At 44.6% G+C, this 15,079-nt stretch overlaps 1 protein-coding gene across 3 annotated transcripts in view; it reads right to left on the bottom strand.

Moving 5' to 3' along the window:
• ADAMTS3 (ADAM metallopeptidase with thrombospondin type 1 motif 3) overlaps nucleotides 1-15,079 on the bottom strand; it is a 175,210-nt gene that overhangs the window by 146,040 nt on the left and 14,091 nt on the right. For all 3 annotated transcript variants that reach the window (XM_053256803.1, XM_053256804.1, XM_053256805.1), the window contains exon 3: nucleotides 9,319-9,725. In XM_053256803.1, coding sequence (XP_053112778.1) covers nucleotides 9,319-9,725 — 407 coding nt within the window. The remainder of the gene's footprint in view (nucleotides 1-9,318; nucleotides 9,726-15,079) is intronic.

Genomic DNA, 15,079 nt, shown 5'->3' with positions numbered 1-15,079 from the left:
AAGGTGGCAAGATTTGCAGATGACAATAAACTACCAGGGTAAAGGTAAAGTGTTCTGTCTAGTTGGTGTCGACTCCTGGCGACTACAGAGCCCGGTGGTTGTCTTTGGCAGAATATAGAAGGGATTTACCATTGCCTCCTCCCTCGCAGTATGAGATGATTACTTTCAGCATCTTCCTGTATCGCTGCTGCCCGATATAGGTATTTCCCATACCAGCAGGGATTCTAACTAGCAACCTCTGGCTTGTAGTCACACCATTTCCCCGCTGTGCTATTAGGTGGCTAAACAATTATGAAATCCAAAACAGTTTTTGAGGAGCTCCAAAAAAATCTCTCCAAACTGGGGGGCTAGGGGACAAAATGGCAAATGCAGTTCAATGTTGTTAAGTGTGAAGTGATGCATACTGGGGCAAAAACCCACAACTTCACATATACACTGATAGGGTCTGAGCTGTTGGTGACCAGCCAGGAGAGAGATCTTAGGGTTGTGGTGGGCAGCTCATTGAAAATGTCAGCTCAATGCACGGCAGCTATGAAAAAGGCCAATTCCATGCTTGGAATCATTAGAAAGGAGATTGGAAAGAAAACTGCTAATATCATAATGCCCTTATGCTAATCTATGGTGCGGCCACATTTGGAGTACCGTGTACAGTTCTGGTTACCATATCTCAAAAACAACATTATAAATCTGGAAAGGGTGCAGAAGAGGGCAACCAAGATGATCATGGGCCTCGAGCACCTTCCCTTTGAAGTAAGCCTACAACACCTAGGGCTTTTTAGTTTAGAAAAAAAGACGACTGAAGGGTGACATGATAGAGATCTATAAAATTATGCATGGTGTGGAGAAAGTTGATAAAGAGTAATTTTCCTCCCTCTCACATAACTCTAGAACCAGGGGTCATCCCATGAAACTGATTGCCAAGAAATTTAGGACTGACAAAAGGAAGCACTTTTTCACACAACGCATAATTAACCTATGGAATTCTCTGCCAAAAAATGTGGTGACAGCCACCAACCTGGATGGCTTTAAGAGGGGCTTAGATACATTCATGGAGCACAGTAATGGCTACTAGTCTGGTGGCTATAGACTACCTCTAGCCTCAGAGGCAAGATGCCTCTAAATACCAGTTGTAGGGAAGCAACAGCAAGGGAGGCCATGCCCTCACCTCTTGCCTATGGCCTTCTCAGAGGCATCTGGTAGGCCACTGTGTGAAAAAAGATGCTGGACTAAATTGGCCTTGGGCCTGATCCAGCAGGGCTCTTCTTATATTCTTATTCCCATCCAGAATGGTCAAAAGCCCTTTTGGCTGGGTATGATGGGAGCTGCAGTCCAACAACATCTGGGGACCCAACTTTGAGTATCCCTGCATTAAATAAGGTGCCACCATGCCCACCATTCACACAAACACCAGCAACTCTGTCAGGAACAGTAAACTGGGACAGAACATTTTTTTGCTATCCAAGAGTCAAGTTAAATGTGGCCGTAGCAGCTATGTATTTCATTAATATGCCTCTCCTGTTGTAAATGGTGCATGTGTTGGGTATCTAAGTTTACCATCAAAAGGGATGTACCGGTAAGGGTTGCTGAGCAACTCCTCCTCCTCCTTACACCCACCACCCTTGCTTCTGGCACATTCCACCCAATACAGGGAATCAGCAAGGCTGGGAGAGAAATGTCTAAGATGGGGAAGCCATATCTATTAGGCCTGGGGTTCCCAAGGTGTGGAGCTCCATGATGGAGCTGCAGTTCAGCAACATATGGAAGTAAGTCTCACGATCAGTGCGACCCGCCGGAGGGGGTTCTGCAGGGAGAGCAGACTTAGCCCGCTCTCCCCGCAGACAATCAAGGCAGCAGCCCAGATTGGCCACCCACACAACTGCCTGCTCCGTCATGGTGCCGGCGGAGCCTACAGGGGGCTGCACAGCCCCCAGAAGTTCCAGGATGACCCTCATGAGCACGTGGGGCATGCTGGAGTGACCTCCAAGCACAGGAGGCTGCTTGCAGCCTCCCGGCCAAGGGTCTCTTCATGTATTGCCATGGCACAGAGCCACACCGTGGCAATACACAATCAGGAAGCCCGGGTTAGTGGAGTGCTTGCTCCACTAACCTGGGCTAAGGAGAGGGCTACTTTGACAGGCTAGCTGCCAGGGAACTACCAGGTTCGCCCGCGAGCCCTCTGGTTCTCACAATGACTGGAAAGCGGGCTAAGCTCCCTTAGCCCGCTTTCCAGTGATCATGAGAATACCCTCATGGACTAACACAGATTGGGAACCCCTGTACTAGAATTCAAAAAAATTCCAGTTTGTTGGGATGTATGTTTATATTCATTGTCTTTGTTCTTGCCACTGATGTATTGTATGTATATCTGTGTATAGGGTAGAAGTTAGAACATTCATTTCAATCAGTTCTGTAGCCTGATTGGTCAGTTTGTATTTCTTACAGGGAGTTATTCGCACATGGCTTCATGCTTCAGGGTAAATGTTGAGAGAAGCCACTTTGAACTACACTCACAACATTGAAGGAAACAGCCCCTCCCCTCTGCTCTCAGGTTTTGTTTTGAAACAAGTTCACATGGCATGTGTCCATGTTTTCCATCTAGCCAATGGTGGAGTGGGGGAGCTTCCTAAAGGACAATATCTGCATTTCTAAAGAGAGCATCTCTCTTATCATGCTAATGATTCTATATCAGTGCCTCTCCTTGTTTGCTCCAGCATTTTCAGAAAAAGTAGCTTAAAACCAGCATTTTAATAACCCAGAAATACATCGAGATAAGCTAGGATTCACATTAAAAAGCCCGATTTGTGTGTGGAGTGAGTCCAAGAATTTTGAAGAGACTTTGGGCTAAGTTTGGCTGGTGTGTGAATGCACACACTCTCTTCTGAAGGAGATTCAGGGTAGAAGCCCTGTGTGTAAAACCGACTGGAGAGTGGGTTTTTTTGTTAGGATAATCTTTCACTCAGAGTAGGACTTTTGTTTGTGATTTGGTAATAGTTAAGTAATAAACCTTAGCAACCTTAGCAACTTTGTTCAATAAACAAGCTTCAGTTTCCACTCTGTCACACTCCACTACACAATTTATATTTGGCCCCATTTTCTGAAAATACAAGCAAAGCAGTGGTAATAATAATTTTAATCAATTAATGTAAAATCCCTTCTGAAAGCACTAAAGCCAAACAATTAGTGCTAACAGAGTTTTAAAAAACCAAAAAAAACTTTAAAACAGCAGAGAAATGTCTAAATAGACTCATTTGTATGGCCTGCATAAAAGGGAAGAGAGGGAGCCTGTCCAATCTCCTCAGAGAGGGTGTTCCATAAACACGGTGCCATCACCAAGAAGGCCTTTCCTAGAACCTACCAAATGGATTTCTTTTGGGGATGGGCTAAAGAGCAGGGTCTCTGAAGCCGATCTGAGGTCTCGTGCAGGTCATTTAAGTGATGACAATCCTTACGAAAACCTGGTTCTAAATTGTTAAGGGCTTTAAAAATTAGGACCATCACTTTAACTTCAGTCTTGAACTAAATAGGGATACCTTAGTATATGATCAGCTTGATGTACTCCATTTGCCATGCATCAGCTAGCATTGTGGTGGTCGCAGCTGATCTCTTAACTAAGTGCCAGCTCAGCAGTGTTGAATTCCAGACAAAGGCTGTAGCTGCGCATGTGTGGTGGCAGTGCTGGTGGTGCTGGGGCATCTCCCCTTCCTTCCACAGCTGCCTATGTCACCCAAAAATATGTCCTAGAGCCTCATATTTTGGGGTTGCACAGGCAGCTGCAGAAGGAAGGAGAGTTGATCTATATATAGTAGCTGACCCAGGTGCAGAGCATCTGCGCCCCTAGTTCTCTCTTCCTTCACCTTCCATTTCAGGGCTCAGCCAATTCTCCTCCCATCCCTTCAGCCAGTCTCCCTCGCCACCCTTTTCACCAGCAGCTCTCGCAAGGAGGCTGGCAGCCCCATTTTTGCTGCCTGCTCTGCCGCTTGCAGTGGTGGTGCTACTGCCACCTCTCCTTGACCTCCCGCCTGCCAGCTCTCATCCTCCTTGCAAGGAGCCCGGTAGCCCATTTTTGTCAGCTGCTTGGCCACTCGCAGTGGCACCACTGCCTTCTCCTCTTCCTCCCCCGCCTCCCTCCCTCTTGTTCTCCCGCCAGCTCTTGTTCTCCTCGCAAGAAGGTCAGTGGCCCCGTTTTCACCACCTGCTGGGCCGTCCTTGGTGGCTCTCAATGGTGGCGCCACTGCTGCCTCCTCCTGGGTCTCCCTCTCTCCTTGACGGCTCTCACAACTCCCGGCAGTTTCTCGCAAACTCTCATGAGAGCTGCCACACATGGGATTAGCCGTGGATATGCCTTAGAGAACTATATAGATAGATAGATAATACACTAAAGTCGTATGTGGCAAGCTCCACCCCTCCTCAGCAATGACAAATGAAAATGTGGGGGTTGGGCTTGCACATACAATCTTTGAGCAAGGAATGGCAGCAGAGATGGTGACAATGCAGCATGGCACTGGCAGTGCCACCTTCTATGGGCCCACATTTTGATGCTCTCTGAAAGAGTCCCGAAATGGGCCATAAATGGCCCAAGCTGAGATTTGGGCAGCAGGCTGGCCCATGGAAGGAACTTTCACAACCCTCTGCCAGTGCCCTGTCGTCACCTGTCATCTCCGCCGCCATGGGGCGGCTTAAGGCATGGGGAGAGGAATCAGCTGGGGTGGGTGGGTGGGTGGAAGGAGGTTTCACTGCTGGGGCACTGGAAAGAGGTACAAGGAGCTGAATCGAGGTGGGGGGAGTTGGGAGACAGGAAGAACTAGCATGCAGATGTTCTGTGCCGGGCCAGCTAGTTTTATTTATTAGGTTTATGAGCTATCAATATAAAAACATCTCCAGGCGGTTTACATAAAATTCAAAATATTTAAAACCACCAATGATTAAAACAATTTAAAAGCAATTAAGACAGTTAAACAACCAAATCATAAACAGTTAACTTAAAGCCTGAAAAAAACCGGTGTGTCCACACTCACACCAGCAGCCTTCATCTGGAATGAAATATTGTGCACTGAATCTTCATTAGTCAGGATTTTGGTCAATATTTTGTACCAATGGTCATCGCCAAACTATCTTAAATGGCAGCCTCACACAGAGAGCATTGCAAGAGACCAATCTCAATGAAGCTAGAGCACAAATAACGGTGGCCAGACCTCTTTGTCAAAACTGATCCACAAAGTGGCTAACCCCCCCCCCCATTTTTAAAGTGGGAGCTAGGCAAAAGACATTCAACATCTTTTCTTACAAAGCAAATCCACTGTCCAAAAGCACACACTAGCATTAACCAGCAGCCGCATGTTTAGGAAATGTGTTTGCTAGCATAAATTTGTAGTTCTGCTCTAAGTGAGGATGTTACACTAGTTGACAATGGTCTTTCCTTGATTTGCAAAATCTTTTGAAAGCAACTTGCTGTTTTCACCTTCTGCTGCTACTTGGCTTAATGATGGCAGATGAATTTCCAAGCCGTGCTACTCGTGAAGCATGCCATTCAGTTTTTCCTAGGACCAAGCAAGTCCTGGAAGAAACGGAAGAGGGAAATGCATCCCATTTGGAAAAATCTATTATTTCTGAAGGTGGACTGGAGGAGTGGTGAATCATACTTTAAAATATATATATATATATCAATGAATTCTATAACCAGAGGGAAAATATGAATATAATTTGTTTTGGTGTATGTAGCAGCAGATGTCTGGGGGAAAGAGCATCTTCATCCCACAACACACTTTCCACCCAATCTTACAGACTGCTGTGAAACCAGCAAAACATCACAGGAAGCTGACTTCTACTGGTTAGACTGTCAGTGCACCTTGCTTAGTCTTCTTTACTCTATGGCCAGCAGCAACTTTCCAGTACCTTAGGAAAAGGTCTTTTCCATTACCTGCTACTCCCTTCTTTGTCAGCTGGAGTTGCCAGAGACTGAACACAGAACTTTCTGCAAGTAATGCAAGAGGTATTGCTCCCCCACCCCCACCAATTTAAACAGGCTTATTTGGAAGTCAGGGCAGCACATAAAGAACTGTCATGATATGGTTTGTTCTGCTGATTGCAAACTCTGGCCACAGCATTCTGAACCAGCTGTAATTTCCAGACTATGGCCCAGTTCACACGTTAACGCCAAACTGGTCTTGTGGTAGCAAGCATAAGTTGTCCCTTTTACTAAGCAGGGCTCACCCTGGTTGCATTTGAATGGGAGACTACATGTGATCACAGTAAGATACTCCCCTTAGGGGATGGGGTCACTCTCGGAAGAGCATCTGATGCTCCAAGTTCCCTCCCTCAGATCTCCAAGATTGGGTTGAGAGAGATTCCTGCCTGCAAACTTGGAGAAGCCGCTGCCAGTCTGGGCAGACAATACTGAGCAAGACAGACCAATGGTCTCACTCAGTATGTGGCAGCTTCCTATGACCCTAAACTGGAGTTAAATGGGGCAGAGGTTGGAACTCCAGTACGCCTGAATATGTGAAACTGTGGTTTGGCAGCAAAAGCCTTATGCACACCCCAAAAAGCGACCTCTGGTTTGCCTCACCGAACTGCAAACTGAACCTCTGGTTTGCACAAAGGTTCATCACCGAGATCTCCAGTTTGGCCACCGAAGTGTTGCAACTCCGAATGCCACAATAACCGTGGTTTCATCCCAATTTTCAAACTGCAATTATAGAGGTGGCAGCACAGAACCACCCAGCTCTATGCCAGCAGTGCTTCTCACTGGCCACCACTTGGAGGACCAGCCCCCGCCCCTCCTGCCAGCTATGGAGTTGCCTGGCAACAAAGATGCTGGGATGCCCCCATTGCAGCCTTGTCACCCTCTCAATGGGCATTCCCTATCCCAACTCTGTCCTTTGCTCCCCCGCACCTGGCAAGCAGGAAGGAAACGGGACAGGATGATAGGATGGGCACCAAGTGCTTTGCTCCCTGGGAAGTAAGCGCCAGTGGTATATGTTCACAAGCACGGACAAGCAGGGCACCCCATCACAGCAAAAGGAAGGGAACATTTCTATCTATCTATCTTTCCCACCTGATATGTACATCTCTAGGTGGTGGTGTTCATTTGGCATGGGGGGGGCGGGGCGGGGGCAGTTCCTGCGGTCGACTGCCGCCAAGTAGCTGTTAAACCATGTAGTAATTCCTGTAGTAATCTGCCATCCTGAAACAAGATGGTGGCCACTCAGCTGATTTTAAAACACCCTTTTAGAACTCATGCATTGTCATTCTGATGCAAATCTGACTCATTATGAAGGAAGCGGAAAGTAGGTTACATTTGTTCTTCCTAAAACTACTTGTGTTCATCTGAAAAGGTGAATTGTATATACTAATAGGAAGAAATCAGCAGAATACATACACACAATGTGGAAGTCAGCCATCACCTGGAGCTAAACTAGATGTAACTATTGGGAGGCAGCTGGGGCAACCGTTGACAAAGGACATTGCCTTTCAGTCCAGCTTGCAGACTCTCCAAAGGCATATGGCTGACTACTATGAGAAATAGAATGTTGGATTAAAGAGACCTTAGCTCTGATATTGCGACGCCAAACTGGGCAAATACTTGCATGTGCTTATAGCAGAATGTTATACTTTTCAAGGACTATTGTAATATCTATGCTCAAAAACATAACACAGAATTAACAGGTTATGATCATCTGTAGTTTTTTTTAACCCAGAAGGTTCAGCTATTAGACATTTTTCCTGGTTCCTTTTCTTTTGCTGCTGCCTGTAGTTTGACCCTCATTTTGTCTTGTATCACCTTGCATGCCCTCTGTTTTATATCCTCTTTAAGGCAGAACTGACTTTCTACATTATGAGATTCCCAAATGTTTATCTGCCGCCAAAGGTCCACTTTCTCATTCCAAGCTATTGCTCAAGCAAGGAGTGTATGTACAACAAACGACGGTATTAGCATTTGATTTAAGAAACTTACATAAATCAACAAGAGAGTAAAATCAGCTTGCAAAAGCATTTCACTGGTTGCAACACAAGATCTGGAATCTTGCAAGCAAGTCTGGAGCCATCGCTTGTGACAACATACACCTACGGGAAAAGACTGAATTCTGAATGATCAGTTCAGCTAGGGTCACCGAAATATTGATGCTAGCCTGAACTGTTAAGGAATTAGCTACTTTGTTCCGAATCAACAGCTATTATTCTAGCAACATGAATCCCAATAATTAGAGAAGAGACACCACATTTGAGACTGAAACTCTGGAAGGACTTTGGCTTCCTAGTGTCATCAGCACAGAGACACATACTACAGTTGATTCTCTAGCCCTTCAGCATCTCTTTTACTTCTCAGCGAGTTATTCATGCACCAATCAGAAGTAGGCAACCCCATGTTTCCATGCCTGATGAACATTATACAAGGCACAGTAGTATCTGTATAGTTAAGATGAGGTGTTTAAACTGTATTCCACCATTATAAGCCCCAAACATTTCACCAATAAACTCCAAACCTTCCATCACATCTGCCTGAAATTTGGCAGGAGGCAACTGTGTGAAATGCACCACCATCTTTCCAAATTTGGTTTCAATCTGCACAGAAATGACTGAGATGTCAAAGTTTGAAAATTGACACCTAAGAGGCTGTTTTTCAAATACAAGCAATCAAGGTATATGTGGCTAAGGGTAGCATACCATTCTTCCTCACCCCCTCACCCCACCCCTGCCTGCCAATGTACCTAGTGTGGAGAATTCTACCTTAGACAAGCCAGACAAAACTGAAAAATTCACCTGGGTTTCCCTGAAGTCAGATGGAGTAATTTGGGGCAGAAGAGGTGAAGGACAAAGAGCCATGTCATATTTTACATGTTTACTGTATCCTCTGTATTGGACATTTTGCTATCATTTCTTCTTATTAATTGCATTTCTATCCCACCCTCCAAGGAGCCTTAAGGAACGTTCATGGAGACCCAAATTACTTTGAGGGCAGGGGCTCTTCAGGCCCGTGTGGGTTTTATTTATGGAAGGTTCCAAACATTGTTCTACAGAGATGCAGAAGCAGTGTATGTTTGCACATTAAGAAGGATGTAGAGAGATATTGTGCACTGAACATATAAAGCTGTTTTGTAACTCAGACCATTGGTTCATCCAGCTCAGTATTATCTACAGCAGCATAACACATTTCGAAGGGTTTCCGCCCCACCCCAGCCAGAAACCAATATAACTTTTGGGTTGTTTCTTTTTCAAAATCTATCAGACACATGGTTATGCTACCAATGAATCCTTAACAGTAACTAAAATGGGTGCATGTGGGAGGAGAGAGAATATCAAACATGGCATATATCTTACCAGACCATCACAATTGCTAACAGCGACTGATGCTCCGGGGATATCCACAAGCTCTCCGACATAAGCACAGTTGGTCCAGAGAGATTCCTTTTTCCATATTCTGTCTGCAACATTCCCAGTCCAACTCAGGTTAACACTGTCGGTTCCGTTTCTGGGTTCCACTGCATCTTCGTGCCACTCCGCCACTGCCCCAGGAGCGACTAGGCGGGTGTTTGGTCTCAGTCTAAGATGGAATTCCCTTCCAAAGGCTGACACATTAAAATACAGGTGTTCAGGGCTTGAGAATATGTCCCTTCTGGATCGTCTTGAATAGCTTGCAGAAACAACATTGGAGATGTAACTTCCATCTGCATCAGTGCGAACCGGGATTGCTAAAACATGCTGCTTTTGTTTGTGTTTTGATGTTTCTGTTCAAAACAAAAATGCCAACATATTGAATCAGAAAACAACTCCTCAGAGGCAAATGCAGGAAATATAGCAACATAACAAAGGCACAGGAAGAGACCTGAAGACTAAAGGTCCATCTAGTCCAGCATCCTGTTTCCCACAGTGGCCAATCAGATACTCCAAGTAGTACCCACAAACAGGGTGGACAAAAGCCCTCCTCTGCTGTTCCTCCTCTATCAATTGCTAGAGTGGCATACTGCTTCTGAACATGGAGGCTCCATTTATCCACTAACAGACCTTTCCTCCTTCACAATTTGTCTAATCCTTTTCAAAGCCATCTAAACCAATGGCAATCACAACATCTTGGGGAGGCAAGTGCAGTAGCAAAATGTAGGTCATTATTTCAGCACAGAACTGCATGTCCAAACTGCTATCTCTACGCCTTATTTATCTAACATAGCTTGAAAGCAATGTGAAAGAATGTATTAGATCGCAGGATGCAGACAGCGGCAAAGCTGTGAGGCCACTTTCTGCTCCTCTGTCCCAGCATGCCATGCTGCAACCTGATGTACCCATTCAATTTCCCCAATAGAGCAAATAGCAACTTCAAGGTGGGTTAGACTGGGAATAGGGTGCAGAGGGGGAAGGTTAGCTCTTCTCCCCCATGCTGCTGCTCCAGTCAAAACCGGACTCAGCTTTTAACTGAAAGCAGCTTTTAACTGAAAACTGAGGCAGCTTTTAACTGAAAATCCTATAAAATTATCTAACCCTCCTATCAAGAATCCTTGATGTAGTGAGGCCCCTTCTTAATCTGCATACCACCTCCTCCATCTATTCTATCTTAACTATGATAAACTGAAGACTTGCGCTTTTCATCATGTCTAGCAATATATTTTTATCTCTGTCTTCCTGTTATTTTGTTTGTGTTGTGTAACATCGAGCCTGAAGAAGACTTCTGCTGAACCAAAAAGCTTGCTCAATATTTTGTGATTTTTCTGCTGGTCCTAAAGACGTTATGCTACTGTTGATATTTGGGTTATACACATACCACATAGATACACACCAAACAAGAATGGAAGCACCACACCAACAATGGAAAGCAAAAGCAAGAACAGTGCGTGGATGGTTTATTACTCATAGGAAAGTAGCTACTGACCACGCCCACCTGACTGGACCAACTGCTACACCCTATGGCGGGGTTACACAGGCAGCTGTGCTTGATCCTATGTGAAAAGGAAAAGCAGTCATCATATAACACAATGCAAAGCTTCACACAGACTGTGTGAAACTTTGCATTGTGCTATAGGAAGACTTTCCCCTGAGGAAGAGCTTTTTCACCTCACAATGCTTCAGGACTTAGTTTTTGCAATAAACCATCCTTGCACTGTTCCTGCTTTTCCTTTTGTCATAGGATCAGTGAAGCTGCTTGTGTAACCCCCACCACAGGGTGTAGCAGTTGGTTCAGGCTGGTGGGTGTGATCAAGTAGCTCCTCTGCTGTGAGTAGACCCAGAAGGAGATAATGTCTGTCTATCACTCTATCTGATGCATAAGACAGAAGCTGAACCAGCCCTAACCCATTGCTTTGGGCTGTAATTCTTGAGTTTGTCTTGTGGACCTTCATGGAAAGCTGCAAGTAAAGTGCTTGAAAATAGAAAAGCTGGATCAAGCCTGGAGTTCAAGTTGGACAGTTGTTTTACTTTCCTTCTTCCCAAAGTAAGGAAACTCAGCTTACAACCCCCATCATTCCCAGCTACAAATTTATTGAACTACAACTCCTCAACCTCCCCAGCCACAACTTATTGTTCCTGTGGATGATGGGAGTTGTAGTCCAATAACAGCTGGAGAGATTCAAACTGGCCACCCTGGTCTATGGAAATGCAGTTGCATCTGTTGGCAGAAAAGCATCATCTCCACTGATCCTGCTAAGGCATGCACATGTGTGCACGTTCACAAGTTTTTGGATGTTTGCTCAGTTCATTGTAGATCCCAGACAGGCTGAATCACAAAGGCCCCATTCTGAATGCAGGTGTACACACAGTGCCTTGATACTGTTTAAAACTCATTCCACACAGATGAAAAAAATTAGAGGGACCACTGATAATCTTTCTTAACCCTCCCCCAGCCCATCCACTTTCAAGAACATCTTGCTTAGCTAGTTTGAAGCACTGTTAATAGCAATTTTTTTTAAAAAAGAAGAAGTGATGAGAAAATGCTTGCACACAAATCTTAAAACTTGGCAGCGAATTCCATCAATTCCAATGAAACACTCAAGTAAGTGCTTCAGAGTGCTGCATAAGAATTTTTTTTAATTGCTCTCATTTCATCTCCTTGTATCAAAATTTCTGCTACAGTTGCAAAATGGTCACATTGTAAGGAATCGTTTAAGGGAGCACATCGTATTCTTATAGGAAGTGTTCCAAAACATGTAATTAGGTGAAAGAGAGGCATTTGTAAGATAAGTGTATTTAGCAGGATTTCCAGAAAGGGCAAAACAAAAGATGTTTAAACCAAATCAAGACACCAGCTTAGCAGGACCACACACATTGATCTTGTTGACCTTATTAGAGCTAATTTCAGTTTATAGTCAGTTGTCCTGTGCTTGGTTTAAACGTCTGGGGAAAGAATACACTTAAGGAAGATGGACAAATTAGAATCTGGGAGTCTAGAGATGTTAAGCTAGATGCTGAAATTAGACTGAAGCTGCAATCCTAGACATGTTTACTTGGAGTAAGTCACTTTGAACTCAAAGGGATTTATTTTAGTTTAAAGATGCCCTGGCCCAGGTACACAGCTGTAAGCATTAAATCCACTTATTCTCAAAATATATCATGTATCAAGGAAGCTAACCCTAACACAGGGATTCTCAACGTGTGGGTCCCCAGATGTAACTGGACTTCAACTCCCATAGTTCCCAACCAAAGGCCACTGGGCTGGGGATTATGGGAGTTGAAGTCCAACAACATCTGGGGACCCACACGTTGAGAAACCCTGCCCTAACAAGTTTGTTTCCTCAAGGACTAATGAAGCATAGCAGTGGTGGTAAGTATGTTCCTAGCTCACTCAGAGGGGAAGCAGAGGTGCTCCCCCATGGGTCAAGGGGGGGGGAGATGAACATCATGCTCCAGTGGAGAAAGGTAAGGTGGCAACAGTGGACTGCCCATGGTGGCAGGGGTCAGGCACCCCTCCCTACACCTGAGGTGACTGCCTCACCCTGTCTCATTATGAAAAGGGTTAAAAGTAGCAAGCACAGAAATACATCCTCCCCCTCTTCAAATGATGAAAAGTATGATAAATCCCCAGAGGAGGTCCAAGAGTTTTCAGTTGATTCAGAGTGAGAGAGGCTCTTTCATCACACCACTACATCAGGTTCATGCTGAAGGGGAATTGAGCAAGCTTATACAGCCTCCTCTAAAAACAGTCGGCCAACATCATTTTGTTAAGTTGGAAAGCCAAACTCATGTCAGAAACTTGTCAGAGTTATCAGTATTCTGTCACCTCCCGACTTGTATGCCACGTGGAATTCAAGAGCAGATATTCTAGGGTGTGATGAGCCCAGAAGGCTTTGCAGGATGAACTACTATTCCCACTTCAATGATTTTCTTTTAACCACAACAGCTAAAAATATTTGTATTGTTAGCAAAATGTCATCCAATGATGTATGGGAATTACTCCACGCCTTAAATTATACATGAGCATGGAAAACGCAGCCCCATAATTCACTGCCTTGATTTGACACACCAAGATGGTCAACATTCTCTATTTTTGCAGACTGCTCTACTCTTCAGTGATGTAGGGAGTGCAACTGTATTTTGGCAAACAAACTGGGCACTTCACAGGTGGTCAGATGCCAGAATACATTTTGATATATATATATTTTTGGCAGGGACTTGTACTTTAAGTTCAACCCATTCTCTTTATTTTGGTCTCTGACCAGCTTGATATGGCCCTAGACTGTTCATTTCTGGGCTTCCTGTAAGGGGGTGACTTTGGTCTGTAAAGCCCTAAATCAGGTCTGCTCAGCCTTGGCCCTCCTGCAGATATTGACCTACAACACTCATAGTTGCTGGCTATTGGCCACTGTGGCTGGGGATTATGAAAGTTGTAGTCCAAAAACAGTTGGGGGGCCAAAGTTGAGCAGGCCTAAATCAATAAGGGATTCTCAAACCTGGACCAAAGGCTATCGAGGGTGAGGGTGCTGGGAGTTGTAGACCATCAACACTGGGTACATAGGAAGCTGCCATATACTAAGTCAGACCATAGGTCCATCTCGCTCAGTATTGTCTACACAGACTGGCAGCAGCTTCTCCAAGGTTGCAGGCAGGAATCTCTCTCAACCCTATCTTGGAGAAGCCAGGGAAGGAACTTGGAGCCTAGATGCTCTTCCCAAAGCGGCTCCATCCCCAAAGGGGAATATCTTACAGTGCTCACACTTCTAGTCTCCCTTTCATATGCAACCAGGGCAGATCCTGCTTAACTTAAGGGGACAAGTCATGCTTGCTACCACAAGACCAGCTCTCTTCCCAGTAACCCAAGTAACTTGGGTAACCCAAGTTTGAGAACCCCTACACTAAATATTGAATCAGAGTATCTCAAGAATTGCCTTCTTCTGTGTGAAGCTGTTGTAACCTCAGTTCCTTTACTAAAGTGCTCCTCAGAGTTCAATTTCAAGGCAAGTTTAGATCCACACCAAGCTTAATCAATACACGTTAATATAGCATGAGGGATTGGTAAGGATCAAAACAGAAAGTGAAGCTAGCCCTTTGACCTCTGTTTGCCTTGCTGCAGAATGGTTGTAACATTTTGGACATGACTGAGTGAGTTCAAGCTAGTTGACCATAGAGAACAAGGCTCAGCAAAACACAGCTGAAGTCAGCCAGATGCCCACTGATAGGAGATAAACCTCAGGATGTTTCCAAAGATAAGGAACAAGACAACTTGACAAAAGACCTGCATAGTGAAGGGGCTGTGGGAGCTTTATAAAGACTCTGGATTAATCAGAACCAAACACGCAGGGGATCATTAATAAAAAGGAAAAAACTACCTGGCTGAGATAAGGCGATCATAAAAAAAGGAGAAAACATTATTGAATATCATTTTTTATTCCAATGAAATGAGCCCATTTATTCATGCATGCTATCTGATGTGTTTGATATTGCTATCCAGATCGTGTTTGCATACTGACATCTTAACTCAATGAGATAAAATCAATGTTTTTCAAAAAAATCTTTATTCTTGGTCTGTGTATGATTCTTTAAGTAGAGGGCAACAGCTGGAAAAGACCTGGGCCTTTTACAACTGGGCTTCAGCTAGGCTTGTGCTGCAAATAAATAAATTTCATATCTAGGGAATGTAAACATTCCCACAGATTTATTA

Source organism: Hemicordylus capensis, chromosome 5 (assembly GCF_027244095.1).
Source record: "Hemicordylus capensis ecotype Gifberg chromosome 5, rHemCap1.1.pri, whole genome shotgun sequence".
NCBI classification, from domain to species: domain Eukaryota; kingdom Metazoa; phylum Chordata; class Lepidosauria; order Squamata; family Cordylidae; genus Hemicordylus; species Hemicordylus capensis.
Note: the sequence above shows the minus strand (reverse complement) of the source record. Positions and strands in the feature narration are given on the sequence as shown.